Source organism: Macaca fascicularis, chromosome 1 (genome assembly GCF_037993035.2).
Source record: "Macaca fascicularis isolate 582-1 chromosome 1, T2T-MFA8v1.1".
Lineage (NCBI taxonomy): Eukaryota > Metazoa > Chordata > Mammalia > Primates > Cercopithecidae > Macaca > Macaca fascicularis.
In genome coordinates, this window is record NC_088375.1 from 78,050,941 (window position 1) to 78,072,134 (window position 21,194).

The window sequence follows — 21,194 nt, forward strand, 5'->3', positions numbered from 1 at the left end:
TGTTGTGAGCTGCTGTATGGACAGGCACATGTGGCATAAATGAATCTTGCCAACAATTGTGCTTGGAAGTGAATCACCCTTTCCCCATCCCAGCTGAGCTCTCAGATGCAGCATCTTAACTACAGCTTCATGAGAGACTAAGCCAGAGGCACCTAGATAAGGAGAACACAGATTACTGACCCACAGCAACTGTGAGATAATAAATGTTTGGTATTTTCAGCCAAGCTTTGGGATGATTTGCTCTGCAGTAATAGCTAAGTAATACATATATGTACCCTGAATCTTTTTTTTTTTTTTTTTTTTGAGACAGGGTCTCACTCTGTTGCCTAGGCTGGAATGCTCACTGCAGCCTTCACCTTCCTGGTTCAAGCGATTCTGACCTCAGCCTCCCAAGTAGCTGGGACTACAGGCATGTACTATCAAGCCCAGGCTAATTTTTTTGTATTTTTAGTAGAGACGGGTTTCAGCATGTTGGCGAGGCAGGTCTCAAACTCCTGACCTCAGGTGATCTGCCCGCCTTGGCCTCCCAAAGTGCTGGGATGACAGGCATGAGCCACTGCGCCCAACCTCTGAGTCCTTTTAAAAACACATGTTGAATTGTTTAAAAACACCTTATTTAAAAGAACAGATGTGTGTCTAAAGATTAAAAACGGAATATCAGGAAACAGGATTTCAGAAGTTCCTTGGAAGGAAATGTAATACAGAGCAAAGAGCACTGGCCTTTGAGTTGAAAGACCTGGGTCTAGTCTGAGGCTCACCACTTCCAACCAGGTTGTCTTGGGTAACTGACCCCCAATCTTGGGTTACTGTTTCTTCTTCTGCATGCAGGTCATCCTAGCAAGGATACATCCTGCAAGCACATCTTCCAATGTGCCTTCCATACCTGATCATCTGTGATTCTAGGTCATCTATTGTGACTGCCAAGCAGATTAAAGCTACTCATCCTTTAGTGATAAGAAAAACCAGACTTACAGGGCAACCCATGGCATTTTGGGCATCACTGATAGAAGTATTTAAAGATTTAGCACACATCCACAATCTGTTACTTGATAGTTCCCACCTGGTGGTCCTAGCTATAAGCATCTATAATAGTACCAGTATTTACTACATTCCAGACACTATGTACTTCATGTTGAATACAAGGAACCCTCACAACAACCATGAGGTTGGCGCTGGAGTCACTGCTACTTTCTGAATGAGAAAACTGAGAGTAAGAAAATCTAAATAATTCTAGTTAGCAAATGGTAGCACTGGCATTGTTTCACTAGCCACTCAACCGTACTAGCTCTCTGCAGATGAGTGTCACCCAGCTGTCTCAGGTAGTCTTGGCATGACATGGGTGGAAACTAAACATTACTGTGCTCGTCCAATTCTGGGTATGTTCTGGTTTCACAAAGACCTTTTCTGAGGGGAATACTGAGCTGGGCACTTTATTTTGGTATTTCTTTCTCTGTTTTAACCTTTAAGTACTCTTATCCTTTATAATCTCAAAGATATACTAACTTTTTTTTTTTCAAAATCTATACTTTTTTTTTTGCTTGTTTGTTTTTTTTTTTTTTTTTGAGACGGAGTCTCGCTCTGTCGCCCAGGCTGGAGTGCAGTGGCGCGATCTCGGCTCACTGCAAGCTCCGCCTCCCGGGTTCACGCCATTCTCCTGCCTCAGCCTCCCAAGTAGCTGGGATTACAGGCATGCGCCACCATGCCTGGCTAGTTTTTGTATTTTTACTAGTGACAGGGTTTCACCATGTAGGCCAGGCTGGTCTCAAACTCCTGACCTTAAGTGATCCGCCCACCTTGGCCTCCCAAAGTGCTGGGATTACAGGCATGAGCCACCGCGCCTGTCCGGGAGTCTCTTATTTAAGGGTGAAATAATAAACCCATTTTCCCACAAGCGTAAGCTGTGTTCTCTAACCCAGCTTCTATCAGTAAAAAGCTAAGTAATAAAGTTGACATTTTTATCTCCAACAGTTTGTGTCCTGTCTCTCAAAATTTGACAGCTGCATGGGGAAGGAAAGGATTTTACTATCTACTGCAGCTAAACTGTGCAAGTTACAATATAATATGTAAAAACATATTCTACTCACAAGTTTGGACTCGATCCTGCAGAGGAGCCAATAAAATCTTAGGTATAGAACTAACACAATTAAACCTGTCTCCTAGGAAGACAGCTCTTGCAGCATGGGACTGGAGAGAGAGAAACTGGAGGCAGGTGATTAGGAAAGGGCTGTTTTAATAGCCAAGGCAAAGATGATTGTGCCTGAACTAGGGGTATAGTCATAGAGAGAAATGGACAGGTATGATCTATGGAAGAATTTGTAAGAATGAATTTACAATGAAGAAAATTGGCTTGAAGTAAGGAATTGGTGAGATAACTTCAAAGTTTCTAGTTTTTGCCAGGGCAAAAATGATGACATCATTAATAAAATAACCAAGCCAGGGAATTCAGAAGGAACAGCAAATTTAAGTTAGGGGCAGGATGGGGGTATAGGTTTGCAGGTATATTTTAGATATGAGGTGTTTGAAGCCCTCTAAGACACTCAAAGAGAGAAGTTCAATTGAAATGCATGCCTCCAACTCTAGGGATTGGTCAGGCCTAGAGATATACAAGAGGGAGAAAATGAGTCTGTCCAGGAATAATATGGAGAACGAGAAGAGCAGACAGCTGAGAGGGCAAAACTCCCCAAGGGGAGCAGTACAGAAGGTAAATAAAAAGAACGGAATCAAGCAGGGAATGAGGGAGTTGGAACCTCACACCAAATGACACAAGTCACAAAAGTACTGGACAGCTTCTATTAAATATGAAAATCCATGTGTCTGCTAAGCCTGCAACTCCAAAATAGCTCTGAAATCCTTTGAGGTACTTACCTTACTGTCAAAAAGTGACAGTGGCTTCACGGTCTTCAGAGAAAACCTCATGACTGCATACAAGATGGAGCACAGGATGGAGTGGTGCTCCACCAGTGGGTAGTGGATGTGCTTCTGTTCAAGGGCCAGTTCCACTATGGAGATGGGTCCTTCCACGGAGAGCCACGCATCCTCAGTATCCAGCACAGGCACCTGTATTTCATCCCTGCTAACATCTGCCTAAGGGTTTTAAGAATGGAGGACTGTGTTTAGTAATGGAAAAATAATAGCTTACAAATATCCTAATGAGTTTATTAGCAGCAAAGTGCAAACTCATATTGCACAGTGTCCCAAATTGTAATAAACACAAAGTCTAATTTCAAGAAGGATTTAATAAGAAAATATCACTACCTTTTAGGCTTAAGTCAAAATTTAGAAATGAGGGAATGAAAAACAACCTCATTAAAATAGTCATTTATTAAATGCAATGGTTTGCAGAATATTTAATATCTTAGGAGCAGTTCAGAATGAAAATACACCTCTTTTACCTCCATTAAGATCTGAAGAAGATCCAAACAGGAGCCAAGGAAAGATGTCATTGCTGTGTCACTCATTCCCACATCCTGTTTTTAAAAAAGGATCATAATTAGGCCCTGCAGGAAAACTGCTGTAGTTACTATCAGCAAAACAAGAACGAGGATACAATACGCCCGTTCGGCTGACTTTCCACACTGAATAGACGGCAAGAATTTGAAAGTCAAGGCATCAGCATATTTAAGTTCCTTCTTTTATTTACTGTCAACCAATTTTAAAGTCAAGCTTTACAAAGTGGTACAAATACTGACTTTTAAAACAAGTAGTGTTCTTTGTGTACTGTAAAGACACAGTCTCATCAGTTACTATAGATGGTGGCACTTCTGAGCTCACTGTTCAGCTTGCTAAGGCATCTGGTAGCCAAATAATTGTGGTAGACGGAAGATGCACAAATGAGAATCTAACCTGAAGAGTTCCAAGAAAACAGCCTGATCTGCTTTCAGAGTGTCTTTTAGAGACTAAACCCAACCTTCTGAGCAAAACTAGAATCCTCAAGCTTGAGAACTAAATAACAGATTCATGCTGTGAGCAACAGATGACTCTCAATGACTCCTTTAAAGGGCCTGTCCAAGGGACCACTGCATTTGTGTATAATCTCTTTTTCTGAGACGGAGTTTCACTTCTGTTGCCCAGACTGGAGTACGGTGGCACGATCTCGGCTCACTGCAACCTCCACCTCCTGGTTCAAGCAATTATCCTGCCTCAGCCTCCCGAGTAGCTGGGATTACAGGCGTCCACCACCACACCTGGCTAGTTTTTGTATTTTCAGTAGAGACGGGGTTTCACCTTGTTGGTCAGGCTGGTCTCAAACTCCTGACCTCAGGTGATCCACCAGCCTCGCCTTTCCAAAATGCTAGGATTACAGGCGTGAGCCACCGCACCTGGCCGTATACTCTTTTTAAAAGCAGCAATCTATAATTTCCTCACATCCCCAAAGCAAATAATTCAGTATTTCTGGTATATGCACACACGCGCGTGCACGCACGCACGCACACACACACACACACACAAACTCTAGTCATACAACCATTCTCAACAACACACCAGAAAAAGTCTTCAACAATGGAAGCTAGTACTATTAATTTCTCAGGTCAAATACAAGTCCCGTATCCATGGATTAGAGTAGTAGTTAAGACTAATGTTGTATTTGTATACTTATGTTATTTTATATATATATATATATATGTAGATCAAATTAACTACTTCATATGAACTTGCTTCAATTTGATGTTGGATGCCTCCATTATAAATGTTGAATCGGAATTACAGCAAAAATATGCAGCAATGGTAGCATGTTATCCTGTTCGCAGTCCAAACCTGAACACATCTTATAAAAACCTAGTTTAATATGCTATCTAACAATCTGGAAAAGTAAATTAAAATTGGCCATAGTTCATGACCAGTTTCCTTAATGCAGTATTCTCTTTTCATTTTTCTTATCTCCTCCTGATACGTCATCACAATGGTAAAAGGCAAAGTTCACCCCTACAGTTAATAAAGTACTACATAAAGTGTGGAATTAACAACTATAATTCTAGTTATGGGAGATTCACTTACCCTTCGGCATAACCTATCCTTTGGTGATTTTCCAACCTAAAATAAAATGACAAAATGTTGTAACATTTAATAATTTACAAAGACATCACTATGGCACAAATAATAAAAAGTAACCAAAATTAAAAACTATAAATGCAGCTATAAATATATGTGGCAGCTTCATTAATTAGCTGTTGATTCTACCAACAGGAGATGCAATTAAATTTGTGGTGAAACTTAATCTCACACTGGGTTCAAGAATAATCCTTTTCAAATATAAATTACATATTTCTGAACTATTAAATAAGTAAAAACTTTAAAAATCTGGCCCTCACTTTGCATAGTCAAATAACTGTGTTGCCTAAAAACCCAGAGCCTAGGCCGGGTGTGGTGGCTCACGCCTGTAATCCCAGCACTTGGGAGGCCAAGGTGAACTGATCATCTGAGGTCAGGAGTTTGAGACTAGCCTGGCCAACATGGTGAAACCCCATCTCTACTAAAAATATAAAAATTAGCTGGGCGTAGTGGCGTACACCTGTAGTCCTAGCTACTCGGGAGGCTGAGGCAGGGGAATCACTTGAACCCAGGAGGTGGAGGTTGTAGTGAGCCAAGATCATGCCACTGCACTCCAGCCTGGGCATCAGAGTGAGACTCCATCCCACTCCCACCAAAGAAAAACTGGAAAAAATCCAAAACAAACGAACAAACAAACAAAAAAACAACCCAGAGCCTAATTCAAGGCTACTAATCAAGAACACCTAAGAATTCAGCTTGTTGATAAAGACACAATTGTTCGAAATAGAAAGAAAGGAAAAACACTCTACAGCAGATGGGAGTTATATTCCCAGCTCAGAAAAATTTCCTTAAGCAATAAGTACTTATTACGATTCTACTGTATTTCTCTACAGTGTAATAAGTGGGAGGTAAAAGTTCTGCCCTCAGAAATACTACTTGATAAGAGAGGAAACTCACAGGAGACAGTGGAAAAAAACATCGCCTCACTACCACTTGCTGGGATTACAACGACAGCCTCGGAACAACCAAGCTCAGCCAACCCCAACCCCAAGATATTTTGTCCGTTGCCAGAATCATCTTTTTAAACACAAATTTGAATATATAATTCCTCTGCTTAAAACTGCCTCAGTGTCTTCAGTATAAAATAATAGCTACCGTCTAGTGAGCCCTTACCACATGTGCCAGACGCTGTGCTAAGCTTACACATACTACTAGAAAATCCAAATCCACAGCCTGCACAGGAAATTCTTCAATCTTAGCTTTTCTTTTCTTCTAATATAGCCTGTGTTCCAGCCATACTAAGCTACTTACAGTTCTCTGAATCCAACAAGTTGCCTTGTATCTCCAGGACTGCTGGGATACACTTTCTTCTCACCTACTTTTTACTGGTTCATATATAGCCATCCACCAAAATTTAAGTCAGCAGTCTTCCCCTTGTTTTGCTATTTATTTCCTCCTCTTCTGAGCTCCTATTGTCTGTTTACCTGGTGTTCAAACTGTGAGCTCTTTGAGGGCCAGGACTGTAACTTCCATTGGTTCAACCACAGAACCTAGCATAGTCTTGGCACATGAGAGATAACACATTATAATAAAGACTTATCCAATCACAAATTTCCTATTTCCTGGTTTAGGACTATTTTCACCCCAATCAAAGTAGTGAAGATCAAATGTGATTGTGGATGTGAGAATGCTGTGAAACTACAAATTGTAACACACACATAAATTACATTTTATTGTTATTCTCTCAAAAGACGAGGGGGTAAGAGGTGAAGCTGAACAGGTGAACAACATCATAAAGGCCAAAAGATGCAAGTTCCAAGAAAGAAGTTAAGCAGTCAAGGAAGATGAGCACAGAGGAAAGAAGGGTTAGATTTAACTAGAAAAATGTTAGCAATAACATCAAAGAGAGCAATTTCAAGGGGAGCAGTGGTCTAAAGTTGGGTCTTGGCTGTGGTGCTATTCATGATGCAGGAATGACTGTGACTATACATTTAAAAGAATATGTTATCTTTACAGTGGTAATTCTCTTAGCATCCACTCATCTGATGCCACACTAATCTACATTGTTGAGTGGCCTGTAAAACATACGAACTAGTGCCCCTGGCCACTCAGCTGGAGACTAGGCTGGTATTCTCGGCATGCTAGCAGCTTCTGCTCCCACTAGTTGAGTTCTATGCTTACTTGTTATGCTTGTTCCCAAAGCTACTCATGCTAGTTGTACATGTCACTGTAATTATGTAATTTAATTCAATAACTGATGAAATATGAATGAGAAAAAAGGGGCAGCTATTTACATGAATGTTATGTTGAATGCTTTGCAAAGATTTATGGAGGAGAATAACTCCTAGGCCTTTTGGATTTGATACAGAGGGAGCAACTACAAAAATTATAGAAATCTAAAAGTTTGGACTCAGATTACATAGCAACTTTAAAAAAATAAGATCTAGCCATGATAGGCAATACATTATGGGTGAGGTTTATGCAAGAAAACCAAAGGAGAATTGCAATCAACTCCATTCAAAGAAAATATCTTGGCCTTATATCAAAGATTGGCAAGTATAAATTTGTACATTTTAATTTAAAATAAAATGCAAATCCTTGCTTGAATCAACTACCAGTCCTAATCTCTTTAGTTAAGAGGCTTTTATGTTAGTCTCTTTATGAGGATTTAGAGCTCTTCTTCATGTCATTAAAATGCCAGTACTGGGCATTACATTTAACTGAGTATGAGTAAAATCTAATTATCAAATTAAAAAAGTCTAACAAAGCTTAATGTGAGCAATCTTTCTTAGTCAATTAAGAGAACCAAATAAATAAGAAGTCAATACATGAAACTACCTTACCTTATCCATTAAGTATGTAGCAGCAGAAAATCTTTTAACTAAGAACGTATTCCACATCATCAGTGCAATGCCTAGATAGCAAGCAGAAGTAGTAAACAGAATGCTTATATATTCTCACTTTTATTACACATAACAAATTACTGTCTTTCTTAAGCTTATTAAACTATATGGACTACTTTTATTCCATTTTTTATATCTTATGTAATATTTATAAAGTTCTTGAAATCTTTAACTTCATTTAAAATCTGATTTAATAAGAATCAGAACGGGGCTGTGTAAGAGTATGTCTAAATTGCCACTAAGCATGAAGAAAAGAGTTACATCATTAGTTATGAGAGAAATACAATGTCACAGTGAGACAGCATTGCCTAACCACCAAAAATGCTAAAAAAAATGTTGAAATTATAATAACAAGTATTAGGATATGGAACCAATGGAACACTCATGCATTACTGCTGGTACAATAACTTAGTAAAACCACAGGGAAAACTGCTGGGGGCTAGCTACTGAAGCTAAACATGTGTCTACTCTATCACCCAACAATTCTGCTGGGTATATACACTAGAGGAATGAATACAGAACGTGTATGTATGAGATTGTTGGGAACAGTTTTATTCCCAACAGCCAAACACTAGAAACAATCCCAATGTCTGCCAATTGATTTTTTTCATCTATAACTACAAACTAAAGTAATATATAAAAAAGTATTAAAAGCAAAATAATAATAATAATAATAATAAAACAGTCTGGGCAACATGGTCAGAACCCATCTCTATGAAAAAATGTTTAACAAATTCGGCCTGGTGGCACATGGCTATAGTCCCACTCGGAGGCTGAGGTGATAGGACAGCTTGAGCTCAGGAGTTCAAGACTATTGTGAGCTATGACTGCGCCACTATACTCCAGCTGGGGTAACAAAGCAAGACCCTGTCACTACTCACTGAGCTGTGGCATTAAAATTAAATTTCTGAAACAGCTGTCAATTAGGCAGTGTAAACATGGCATTTCTCATGCTGTTATTACTATCCTTGTAGCTGAGTCCATCTATGAGTAGGGCCCCTCACAGGCTTTGAGAAGCCAGGAACCTTACTCAGTGGGTAAAGATACAAATAGGTAAAGGCCTGACTTGAAGAAATACTAGTCTGAAGTCAGTAACTTAATTTTATCAGTAAGGATAGAATAATCTAAACATGATATTTTCCAAATCAGTCAAGGCAAATATATATATATATGTATTTTGGATGAAGGTAAGATCTAAGAGAAGAATAAGTAATTTTCAAGTTCTCTTCAAGTAAAATGGGACATTTTACAATTTCTGCAACTGGATTTCATATCACCTGCAAGAATGTGATAGAGGTGAAAAATACACAGCTTCTCCAGAATTTATCACAGAGACATAAGTTGATATCTCCTCTTACTCAGCCTAACACCAAGTCTCATCACTTACTAAGGTTACTAACTAGCTTAGTGCTGATATCCTCAATTCCCTTAATGAAACCCATCTATCTATTAAATGGAATCTGTTTATAAGTTCAATATTTTTTCAAGGAGACATCAGTAGTTGCCAAGGTCTGGCAGCTAATGGAGAATTTTCACATCCATTATAAGAAGCAAAAGATAGTTGCTACAGTCTAATCTTATTAGGCTTTTGGCTATCAAGATTTTTTATTAAGAATTACAGTCCTGAGAAATCCATCCCTCTTTCCTTCACGATCTGTGAAGGGTGTAATGAAGGCAGCTGTTCTGCCTCTATCATTGATTTCCTCTTTCCTTGGAAGGCTAGATGCAGAACAGCTGTCTTAATTACACCCAGGAATAGTAGTCAGCTTGGGGAACAGAAGTGGTGATTACTACCAGTTGTTTTGCCCTTTTATAAATAGCACTTTTCCAAGTAGTTAAAATGGCCAGTACTATTTATTTTATTTTATTTTTTAAGAGACAGGGTCTTACTCTGTCACCCAGGCTGGATGCAGTGGTGTGATCACAGCTCACTGCAGCCTTGAACTACTGGGCTCAAGAGACCCTTGCACCTCAGCCAATACACAGTAATACGTTAGGTTGCAGGATAATCAAATAAAAATTTAACAGGTTGTGAATCTTTAAATTCACATCCTGTTAAATCAGGAAGCCTCTTTTAGATCAACCAGTGATGTTTCTAACATCTGTTTACTTACCATTTTGAACATGTGCATTAAAAATGTGCTTCAAGTGTTCTATTGACCTAACAAAAAAACGTGCTTCCTTACATACAGGGAGAAAAAAAAGAGAAAGAAAAAGAGGTATCATTTAATAGGTTTTACCATTATCAATGGAGACTTCTTACATACATTTCTGCATAAAGCTACCTAAGAATGTTGCAATAATAACATGAAATTATTGGGTAAGAAATAACTTTTGATAACTTAAACTGTCCCTCTTCAACTCACATTACCTATTACAGTGATTAATTCCTAGAAGCTCCTTGGTCATATGGGCTAACATCTGGATTCAAATTTGCTGTGGTTTGAATATCATAGCAATATTCTCTCCAATAAACACTTGAATTTCATATAGATGTAAAAACAATAAGCTTACTTTTGTAGATACAATTCATTCATTCATCATTCAACAAATATTTATTGAGTATCTAGTATGCACCAAGCCCTATTTGAAGCATGATGGATTCCATAATGAACAAAACAGACCCAAAGTCTTGCCTTCATTGAGTTTAAATTCTAGTGAGGAACCTACATAATAAACATAAGTAAATATATTATATTTAGTATGTTAATGGTAAGTGCCAAAGAGAAAACAATTAAAGCAGGAAGGAAATATGAAATATCAGATGGGATGTTTGAAATTCAACTCTTTCTAATCAAAGAAGTTTACATATTAAAACTTAAATACAGAATGCAACACTGATTAAATCATTCAGATCTCTGCTAAATAATTTTGTAGCTTGTACATCATCATCAAACATATCATCATTGCCAATACATATTGTGTTGAAATTTCTCCGAAGGTAATATTATTGTTTTGAGCCTTATAAAATTATGTGTGTCAAATGGTGGAGCTGAGACTGTGGTTGGATGGGACAAGATGAATATTTAATGGTAAAAACAAACTAGTAAAACAACAACTTCTTTTAAATGTAAGCAACACTAATGATACTGATAACACTAGTCAAAATGTTAGGCACTATGCATTCATTTTCTCAAAATATGCAATAACCTTTTGAGATAACTACTATTACAGCCTTCATTTTAGGAGAACGTTGAAACAAAGAGTTCAGAAACTGTGTGCTATGATGATTATAAGCTCTATGTAGCAGCCATGGGGCTTGACATCAGCTTTGTCTATGCCCCCTCTGCAAGCTGCTTTTGGTTTATAAACAAATACTACAAAGCAGAATTTTCTTCTTAAATGCCACTTTTTTAGACTTGAATTTGAAATTAATTCATTCAGATTTTAGAAATTATTATGTTCTCATCCTAGACATAACATTCCTTTTTAATAAAATGGAAAAGTAACACAGTTAAGTAGAGAGCCTATATATGATCGCCATTCAGGTTGTAGTCAACTGAAGAGGGTGATTTGAAGGGCATTAAGAGGATCCTCTGTCCTAAAATCATTTTTTGGTCAAGGTTTAATTGATCAAAGACTATTCCTTTATTTAAATCACTTACTTTCATAATGTCTTCCTTTAATATATGTGATTACAGTTTTTTGGAGGAAGGAAGAGTATCGTTTCCATTAATCTATTAGCATGAATTAGTTCATCTGTGAGAGTTCTCTACAATAGTACAACCTCACATAAGGATGATAAAGGTAAGAATTTTGATTTGAGAGGAATAATTTACCAGGGCACTGACTAGGGAAGTCTAAGTGAAGGACTGATTGGCAAAGAGGAATATTTACAATATGTTTTTAGATCTTATTTGATCATGGCACCTTCATTTTAAAAAGGAGGGAGAAGGAGGTAGAAAATAACAGGCCAGAGATTCAGTGGCTCTCTTGAGCCAGAAGCTTGTCAGCAATTCAGCTGGGATCCAAATCTCTGCCTTCTGCCTCCAGGCTTGGGGCCTCCCCCCATGCTGCTTCTAGACTGTGAATGCCCTGGTAGAAACAGTGGCTACCAAAAGCAATAGAAAATGACGCCTGAGCAGAGAGCTGAGAGGGCAGCAAGGCTAACCCTGGACTAGAGTCAACCCTGGGCACAATTTGCCTCTTTGTTCTTCTGATGCAAACGGAAGTAACAGATAAATACATATTTGAACAATCAGACACTAGGTTAATCTCAGGACCTTCACTCTTGACTTTTATCATGATGACTATAATATTAAGAATATTCTGTTAGGTTGATGCCATTTCATGCAGGAATTCAGAAGGAAATAAACAATATACTTGTCACAACCTAACTAGGGAGTAGGGCAAAGGACACTGGTTTTAGATAAAGAGAACCCTACGTTTAAATCCTGACACTTACTTAGCTGTGTGTCTGCAGGGAAGAAACTTAACTTCTCTGAGCCCTAGTATTTTCTTCTTTAGAGCGGGGATAATGACAGTATCTATACTTCACAGGTTTACTGGGAGGATTATAAGAGGAAATATGTGAAAAAGGTCTACTCTAGTTAGCACAGAGGCATTACAATGGGGAAAAAGCCAGTGTTTATCATAAGCTATTTAATTAGACAGTCCCCACATATGAATAGCATGAACACAGAAGCAGAAATAACATGAAAGAGGCAATGAGAATCTCACCTCTGGATCTTTATTCCACTGAACAACATACTCCCAGCAGCAATGTGCGTGCAACACATCGAGCTCAAGGCTACAAGGAAATTGCTCATAGGCTAAATGCAGTAAGTCTGGAAGTCAGAAGAAAGCAGTGATATTATTTTTTTCCTTAATGAACACTCGGCCACATCTTTCCTCTCTGGATTTCATGTTTCTCATTATTGGTGTATCACCTGGTATGGCTCCTAAGTCCATCTCCACCTCTGATACCTCAAGGAAACCTCTGTTAACACCTTCTTTGGGTTCATCTGGGTTTTCTGCATCTCTTTCTTCATTAGCCAGTTTTAATACTTCAGGGCTGAAGTCCTGTTTAAATATCCACTTGGCTACACTGTCTGCAATGCCACCTATAGTTTGGAGACAAGGAAGAAAATAAAAATTTACAACACACACGGCAGTGTTTGCCAATGGGAGCCAATTTCCTTACAAAGAAATCTAAGCAACACATTTATTTCTGAGCCTGAAGGTGACCCGAAAAAGCCCTGAGATTTACAGCAGTGTTCCTACCTACCACGCAACTTGTGAGGGCAACAAGCGGGATATTTACGATGTCAGGGCATCCTTATACTCTCAGAAAATGTTACATAAATATAAATGCACAAGCATATGTCTGTATACCATTTGCTTTCTATGTTCAAAAATTTAAAATACACTTTACAGGAGACAAAAAAATTAATATATCCTTAAAACACTTTTACTTCAATTATAAGTGAAAACAGATTGGTTAGAATGACACTTGTCTAGGCTCCTAAGACCAATATAATATTACTTTTTTTTTTTTTTTTTTTTTTTGAGATGGAGTCATGCTTTGTTGCCTAGGCTATAGTGTAGTGGTTCGATCTCGGCTCACTGCAACCTCCGCTTCCCAGGTTCAAGCGTTTCTCCTGCCTCAGCCTCCCAAGCAGCTGGGATTACAGGCACATGCCACCACGCCCAGGTAATTTTTTTGTACTTTTAGTAGAGATGGGGTTTTGCCATGTTGGCCTGGCTGGTCTCGAGCTTCTGACCTCAGGTGATCCGCCTGCCTCAGACTCCCAAAGTGCTAGGATTACAGGCATGAGCCACCGCAGCCGATAAATATTACTTTTTTTTTTTTTTTGGAGACAGAGTTTTGCTCTTGTTGTCCAGGCTGGGATGCAATGGCGCAATCTCAGCTCACTGCATCCTCCACCTCCCAGGTACAAGGGATTCTCCTGTCTCGGCCTCCCAAGTAGCTTGGATTACAGGCATGTGCCACCATACCTGGCTAAATTTTTTGTATTTAGTAGAGACAGGGTTTCACCATGTTAGTCAAGCTGGTCATGAACTCTTGACATCAGGTGATCCATCTGCCTCAGCCTCCCAAAGTGCTGGGATTACAGGCATGTGCCACCGTGCCCAGCCCTATTACTTTTAATAATCAACTAATTTGCCTATATGCAATATTTATGGGCCTAATTTAGCCATAGCTAATCAACAGCATTATACTATATCATGTTTCAGTCATCAATATAGTACAAAAAATTGTAAACACATGCTGAAAAATGTTCCAGATGTTTAAAGAGCACTGTTTATTATTGAAAACAAATTATACTTCTATTGTTTACCAAAACTTTCTCAGTCTTTCCTCATCTTTTGATTCAGATAAAAACCTTTCCACAAAAAGAATGCCTCACAGTAAATTCACAATTGTCAGTGAAAATAAATGTGAGCAATATGCTGGGTGATCTAATTTCTTATGTTTGGCTTCTAAATCATTGGAAAATTCTCATTCCAGAATTAAGCCCCTGATTCCATTGCTTAGGTTAATATTCAAACGGCATCCTTACCCCTTCACTAGGTGGCAACATGAAGTGTGGTGAGTTTGCAATAAAAAAAAGGTCATGAGTTTTATAAAGAATGAGAAAACAAGTAAACTAAAAATCTATAAATACGTGGGTATTTATAAACCTCACATACAGTCCTTCCAGTATCAAATGCCTAAAAGAGCTGCTGATACAAGTGTGAGCCCTCAAAGACAACTAAAAATGTAAGATGTTTATGTTCCTGCAAGATATCAGCACAGGAACCCAAATGACTCCAGGACAGCAGAAAGTGATGCTTCACAACAGAGGAATAACATTCTGTGGATATTAGGAGGAAGAAGAGAAAATCTGCAGTTAGTGAATCGTGAAAGGTTTCCTGGAGGAGAAGCATTTGAGCTGGACCTTGAAAGATGAGTAAGATTTCGATATCCATGAGTGAGAGAGGCAGGGAAAGGGAAGAGGATAGGCCCAGATCTAAGACAGGAAGCACATGGATGCTTCATTTTAACTAAAGTCTAGGAAGCAAATGAGAAAGAAATAGAAAAATCAGTCGGATTCAAAGTCAAAAGTTATTGGAGAGTAAGTTTAAGAGTTTATGCTTTGTTCAGGCAATTCTTGAACTTACTATCTCATGATCCCCTTAAAATTACTGGCAATCCCAAAGAACTTTGGTTTATGAGTTACAGCTGTCAGTCTTTATGGTACTAAAAATTAAAACTGATAAATAAAAAATATTTTATTAGTCCATTTTGAAATGAAAATAATAAACTGATTACATGCTAATATTTTAGGAAAATAATTACATTTGACCAGTAATCCCATTACTGGGTATATACCCAAAGGATTATAAATCATTTTACTATAAAGACACATGCACACGTATGTTTATTGCAGCATTATTCACAATAGCAAAGACTTGGAACCAACCCTAATGTCTATCAATGATAGACTGGATAAAGAAAATGTGGCACATACACGCCATGGAATACTATGCAACCACAAAAAAGGATGAGTTCATGTCCTTTGCAGAGACATGGATGAAGCTGGAAACCATCATTCTCAGCAAACTAACATAGGAACAGGAAACCAAACACTGCATGTTCTCACTCATAAGTGGGAGTGGAACAATGAGAACACATGGACACAGGGAGGGGAACATCACACACCAGGGCCTGTGGTGGGGTGGGGGGCTAGGGAAGGGACAGCATTAGGAGAAATACCTAATGTAGATGACAGGTTGATGAGTGCAGCAAACCACCATGGCACATGTATACCTATGTAACAAACCTGCATGTTCTGCACGTATATCCCAGAACTTAAAGTATAATAAATAAATAAATAAATAAATAAAATCTGGCCTCATACAGACATGTAAGTGAAAAAAGGAGGACTCCTGAGGTCCTCTGACCACTCTTTGAGAATCACTGCCAATTTTCTTAGGCCGAGGGAAGCACCTAGCAGTTCCTGAGCATGGAACTGACCAAATGAGACTTTAGAGAAAATTAATTTAGAGGAATTATACAGAAGGTTATTGTTATTTTTTAAATCTGAGTGTATTTTTCTTTCTCTATTCTTTCCGTCGTTTCTATTAAAAGAAACCCTCGTAACATAACAATATGGATGTAAATGCTCAAATAAACTTCAGCTTACCTTTTCCTCCTTCTAATAACTTTTTAACAGAAAGCCTTGGAAGTGGCTCAGCCTGCAGTGATGATACTTTGGAGGTCTGAGTGTTCCCTTTGCTGTGAAGCAGAGTCTGAAGTATGAGACAATCCTCCAGCTGTTTCAGAAGGAGTTTCCAGTACTCAGTGTCAAGAGAAAGTGCCTCCCAGGAATCAGTGAGGGCCTCTGAATCAGCACCCAAAACTGTTTGAGAAAACTAATAAAAAATGCACTGGTGATTCTCTGCCAAAGATTCTGAATCAATATTAACTTGAATGAGCTTTTAACTTGAAAGCTGATGGATACTGAGGATACATCACAAAGCAACACATAAATGCTATTTCCCAAATATTACTACTTGGCTGGATGAAACATGAGGGTCAGGAGTAGACTGGAAACTCATAGGCAAGGATGGTGAGTTCAGATATTTATAAGGAGTCCTGCACTAATGGCCCTGATTCAACCAGTGTACATTTCAAAGTTTTCTGGGCCATCTTTGGCAAGGGCCACAGTTTTGTCTAGCACTACCATCAAAAAACTTATATCTCTTCAGAATGCACTCTTCAACCTAAAAAAAAAATCTGAAATCTCATCTCTCTCCATCATAATGAACATTGCAAGCAGGCAATATTAAATTTAGCCTATAAACAACAATGATGTGAATCTCCACAGATCTATTTGGTGTCTCATCCAAATTAACATAACACCCCCTGGGAAAAATTATTTGATCTACCATGAGCTGTAAAGGAAATGTGAGTCCTCAAGAGATGAGAAAAAAACACAGTAGGATACTGTCATGTGGCAACTGCTAAATTCAAGTATCCATGGCGTCAACCATGGCGTCAAATTAAGGGGAGCACCTCTCATCCCTCTCCCCGCTCCAAAAAACCCCTTAAAAAACCCCAGAAAAGGAAAGCATCCCCTTAGCCTACTGGATGTGTACAGATGAAAACCATACCTTTACCCACTTACTTTTTTCTCTGTCATGTTGTTTGATATCTGCGCAGCAACAGAATGTCCAACATGTGCAGACAACAGAGCAGCTCCATTGTTCTCAGACTGAATACAGGCTGTGCGCATCTGCTGCCACCATGGGGACACAGACTGAGAATCCCAGGTCTCATCGATGGCCACTATAGGGATGGGGGATAGGAGAAAACTGAAAAATAAACTCTTACCCTATCAATTTTTTGGGACTAACCATTTATGTTAAACATAATGTTAAAACTAAGTTCCCTACTGATATATTTTTATATTTCTCAGTGAAGTGGAAGTCTAACACTCTATTTTATTCAGAACATTTCCATTCCATTTATTTATGCGCTTTTAGTCATCTTTGTTCTCAATCAATATTAAATCTTTATTTGGAATATTTCATCATTATTGAAAACTATTGAGTATTTTAATAGATTAATATTCTGATAATCATACAAAAAATAACAAGAAAAACATTACCTCCCCTAAGACCATTCCATTTGCCTTACTGAGTTAACATGTATTGTTCAAATCATGTTTTTTTATGATGATACAAAATATAAAATTTCATAAATTAAAGCATAAGTCAAATGCATTAAAAGTATTCTATTAATACATAAAGGAATCTCTATGGTGAAATGTTTTGTATACTATAGACTCCTTCTGTTAAGGGATCCTATCTACTCTCCCATCTTTTTGTGACATTTCAAACACGAAACTTTGTTTACAGGAGCAACAAACTTTGTTTACCTTTCATCTTGCTCAGGAGGGACAGCATGGTATGAAGACAGCAGACTGACTGTGGTTTATCCAAAATATCCTTTTCCTTCGAAAGCCAAACACTCAGGAGCAGAGACTGAAATCAAATTTAAATCTTTTTCAGTCTAAAAAAAAAATTTAACATAGAAAAATCTTACACTTTCCTAGACAGCAGATGCATGCATATGGATGATGCAGCTTCTTGAGGTGAAAAAATAAGCAGTTGCTTGCTGTATCATGTAATGTGAGAGGGAGAATGAGGTCCCTTGTCTACCTAGGAGATTCTCTATAACCTGTTGTATATTTAAACTTCACTGTTTCCAGCTCTTCTTTGGGTTAAGCATTGCCTTCCAATCCAAATCTCTATTAAGGAGCACATTACCAGATAGGAGTTACTACTACGTGAGCATAGATTTGCTGTTGATTAACGAGGTATCACTTGGCTGTAGGTTTTGACAGGAGAGAGGTAGGATCTGGAGCTGTGGATCTTAGCCTTGCCTTGGCCGTACAAAGGTATTGCAGATGTGGCAGTGAGGAACAATATATAAATGTATCAAACTCCAATTTTTAAATCACTAATAAGTTATGAAAAAACAGACTTTAAACAAAAAACTTAAGTCAACATAAGTGACTTTTAAAATGGCTGTAAACCAGCATAGCATACCTACTTGAAGCTGAAATTTTTTTAAGATTTATAAAATTGGTTCACAGACAATTCTGGGATAATGAAGTTTAATGAAATAGTGTTACATCTGTTAGTACTGGTACCTCTGAAAGGCCTTGATTAATTATAATACTGCAATACTTTTATGTGAAAATAGCTCTAAATTAAAAGACTGTTAGTTTAAACGAATTATTTCAAATAGTTTTCAAAAATTAAGGAGGGTAAAGAGTTGAAGGAGAAGAAGCTCATGAAGGAAGTGAATTTATGAGGACAACTCAGGGCCAGGAGCTGTGATAAGTACATGACATGCACATCACCTCATTTTATCCTAACAACTTCTGTGGCAGGGATGATGATCCAGATTTCAGAAATGATGAAATAAGCTCATATGGGAAAACTAACTTGTCCAGCACTACAGTTAATGAGTTAGAACTAAAATTGACACGCCTGTAATCCTTGCACTTTGGGAGGCCGAGGCGGCAGATCATGAGGTCAGGAGATCGAGACCATCCTGGCTAACATGGTGAAACCCCATCTCTACTAAAAATACAAAAAATTAGCTGGGCGTGGTAGCAGGTGCCTGTAGTCCCAGCTACTTGGGAGGCTAAGGCAGGATAATCACCTGAACCCAGGAGGCAGAGGTTGCAGTGAGATGAGATTGTGCCACTGCACTCCAGTCTTTCTTTTCAAAAAGAAAAAAAGAAAAGAACTAAAATTGGATCCATGTTTATCAGATCTCAGGTAAATTTACAGAAAAAAAAAAAAAAAAGAACTAAAATTTGAAAATAAACCTGCCTGATTCTATTAATAACATGCATATTTTCTTTTCTCCCCCTTTAAAAATGTTCATGTGTATAAGGATATATACATGTATATATAAATTTATACATACATTTAATTTTTACACATATGAAACCACACATATATATATACACACACACACTCTTCAATGCCTTCTATTTTTTTTCCTTTTTTGGTCTAATTTTCCTTCCAAGGGCCTCTTCATACCAGCTCCCTTTTAACCTCATCCCACACAGACAACCTTTAAAAAACTTTTTGTAGGTACATAGTAGGTGGGTGTATATTTGTATGGGGTACATGATATGTTTTGATACAAGTAATGCAACATGAAATAAGCATATCATGAACAATGGGGTATCCATCCCCTCAAGCATTTACCCACTGAGTTGCACACAATCCAATTACATTCTTTAAGCTATTTTAAGATGTACAGTTATTACTGTCTACAGTCACCCTGTTGTGCTATCAAATAGGTCTTACTCATTCTATTTTTTGTACCCATTAGAAACCTTTTTTAAAAAAATATATCTTCCATGCTCATAAATAATGACAATGTTAACAATAAATGCTAATGGTTATATAAAGGTTACTATGCTCCAAGTCATTAACAGCTTTATATGTACAGATACATATAGAGTATGTTCGAGGGAGGATAACGGGGATTTACTGTCACAACAATGGGATCATATTACACCATGTTCCTTCCACTTGCAACCCAATATCCTGTTTAACCAACAAAATTCAGCATGACCTTAGTTTATTTATCGGGGGAATCTCCTCTCTGCTAGACTTCCCCTTAACCTCCATAACCTGATGCTTTTCACAACTAGGTAGGCTAAAAAATGGTTGCCTATATAGTTAACAAAGACACTCTATACTCAATCAAAAATAACTCTGTCTCACTGTTTTATGTGCATGTATACTGGGAAGCAGATGGAAAAGAAACGTGGGGGGAGGGCAGAATTTATTTTACATTTTAGGCTCACCATTAAGTTGCCACTAGATTCACTTTGATAAATTTTACGTACAAAATGTATGATCTGGGTCTATTATTAAAGGACATCAGATTTCTTTTCTTTTCTTTTTTTTGAGATGGAGTCTCCCTCTGTGATCCAGGCTGGAGTGCAGTGGCACAATCTTGGCTCACGACAACCTCCGCCTCCCAGATTCAAGTGGTTCTCCTGCCTCAGCCTTCCGAGTAGCTTGGATTACAGGCGCGAGCCACCATGCCCAGCTAATTTTTGTATTTTTAGTAGAGAAGGGTTTCACCATGTTGGCCAGGCTGGTCTAGAACTCCTGACCTGATTCGCCCACCTTGGCCTCCCAAAGTGCTGGAATTACAGGTGTGAGCCACCGCGCCCAGCCAGTATACCAGATTTCTAAACATACCTATAGATTTAATGCCTCTTAAAGCTTTGTTCATTTCCCCATCAACAACAAAGTTTCAAAATGCTCATCAAAATTGGCAGTCAGAAGGTTATTTTAGATTAAGGCAGCCAAAAAACCTAAATGCCATGCCTTGGACTTCTCTTCACACTATGAATTCTGCTTTTCTCTCCAACCAACCTCTTCTCTACCCAACATCACTTGTAATAAAATTCTGAAACAAACAAAAAACCTGTTCTGCTTAAATTTCCTTCTTATTTCTCCCTAGGTTACCTCCTTCTATTTCTCACCCTCCAGGTAATCTCTGTTTATCACCGAGAGTGTGTTTTTCCTGTTTTCTGTAAACATTAAACATTCCAAACAGTCAAGCTTTTGTTTGTATATAGGATATCAGTACAAAATAGAGGATGCCAAAGAAACTATCAGAATATAATGATACAATTTTAGAATCACTTATAAGCAATATAAAGATATTTTAAACTGTAGGAAACATTAAGATGAAAGAAGAAAAATAAAGAAGTGAATACAGAGATAAATTAAGTTACCACATAGAAA

General features: G+C 38.1%; 1 protein-coding gene across 2 annotated transcripts in view; it reads right to left on the reverse strand.

The window, feature by feature from the left end:
• The window catches only part of RAB3GAP2 (RAB3 GTPase activating non-catalytic protein subunit 2), a 123,803-nt gene that overhangs the window by 6,110 nt on the left and 96,499 nt on the right, over positions 1 to 21,194 (reverse strand). For both annotated transcript variants that reach the window (XM_065542060.1, XM_065542059.1), the window contains exons 22-31: positions 17,780 to 17,885; positions 17,027 to 17,187; positions 16,043 to 16,271; positions 12,782 to 12,955; positions 12,573 to 12,679; positions 10,007 to 10,073; positions 7,833 to 7,903; positions 4,996 to 5,031; positions 3,393 to 3,467; positions 2,866 to 3,084 (exon numbers count right to left, since the gene is read on the reverse strand). In XM_065542060.1, coding sequence (XP_065398132.1) covers positions 2,866 to 3,084; positions 3,393 to 3,467; positions 4,996 to 5,031; positions 7,833 to 7,903; positions 10,007 to 10,073; positions 12,573 to 12,679; positions 12,782 to 12,955; positions 16,043 to 16,271; positions 17,027 to 17,187; positions 17,780 to 17,885 — 1,245 coding nt within the window. The remainder of the gene's footprint in view (positions 1 to 2,865; positions 3,085 to 3,392; positions 3,468 to 4,995; positions 5,032 to 7,832; positions 7,904 to 10,006; positions 10,074 to 12,572; positions 12,680 to 12,781; positions 12,956 to 16,042; positions 16,272 to 17,026; positions 17,188 to 17,779; positions 17,886 to 21,194) is intronic.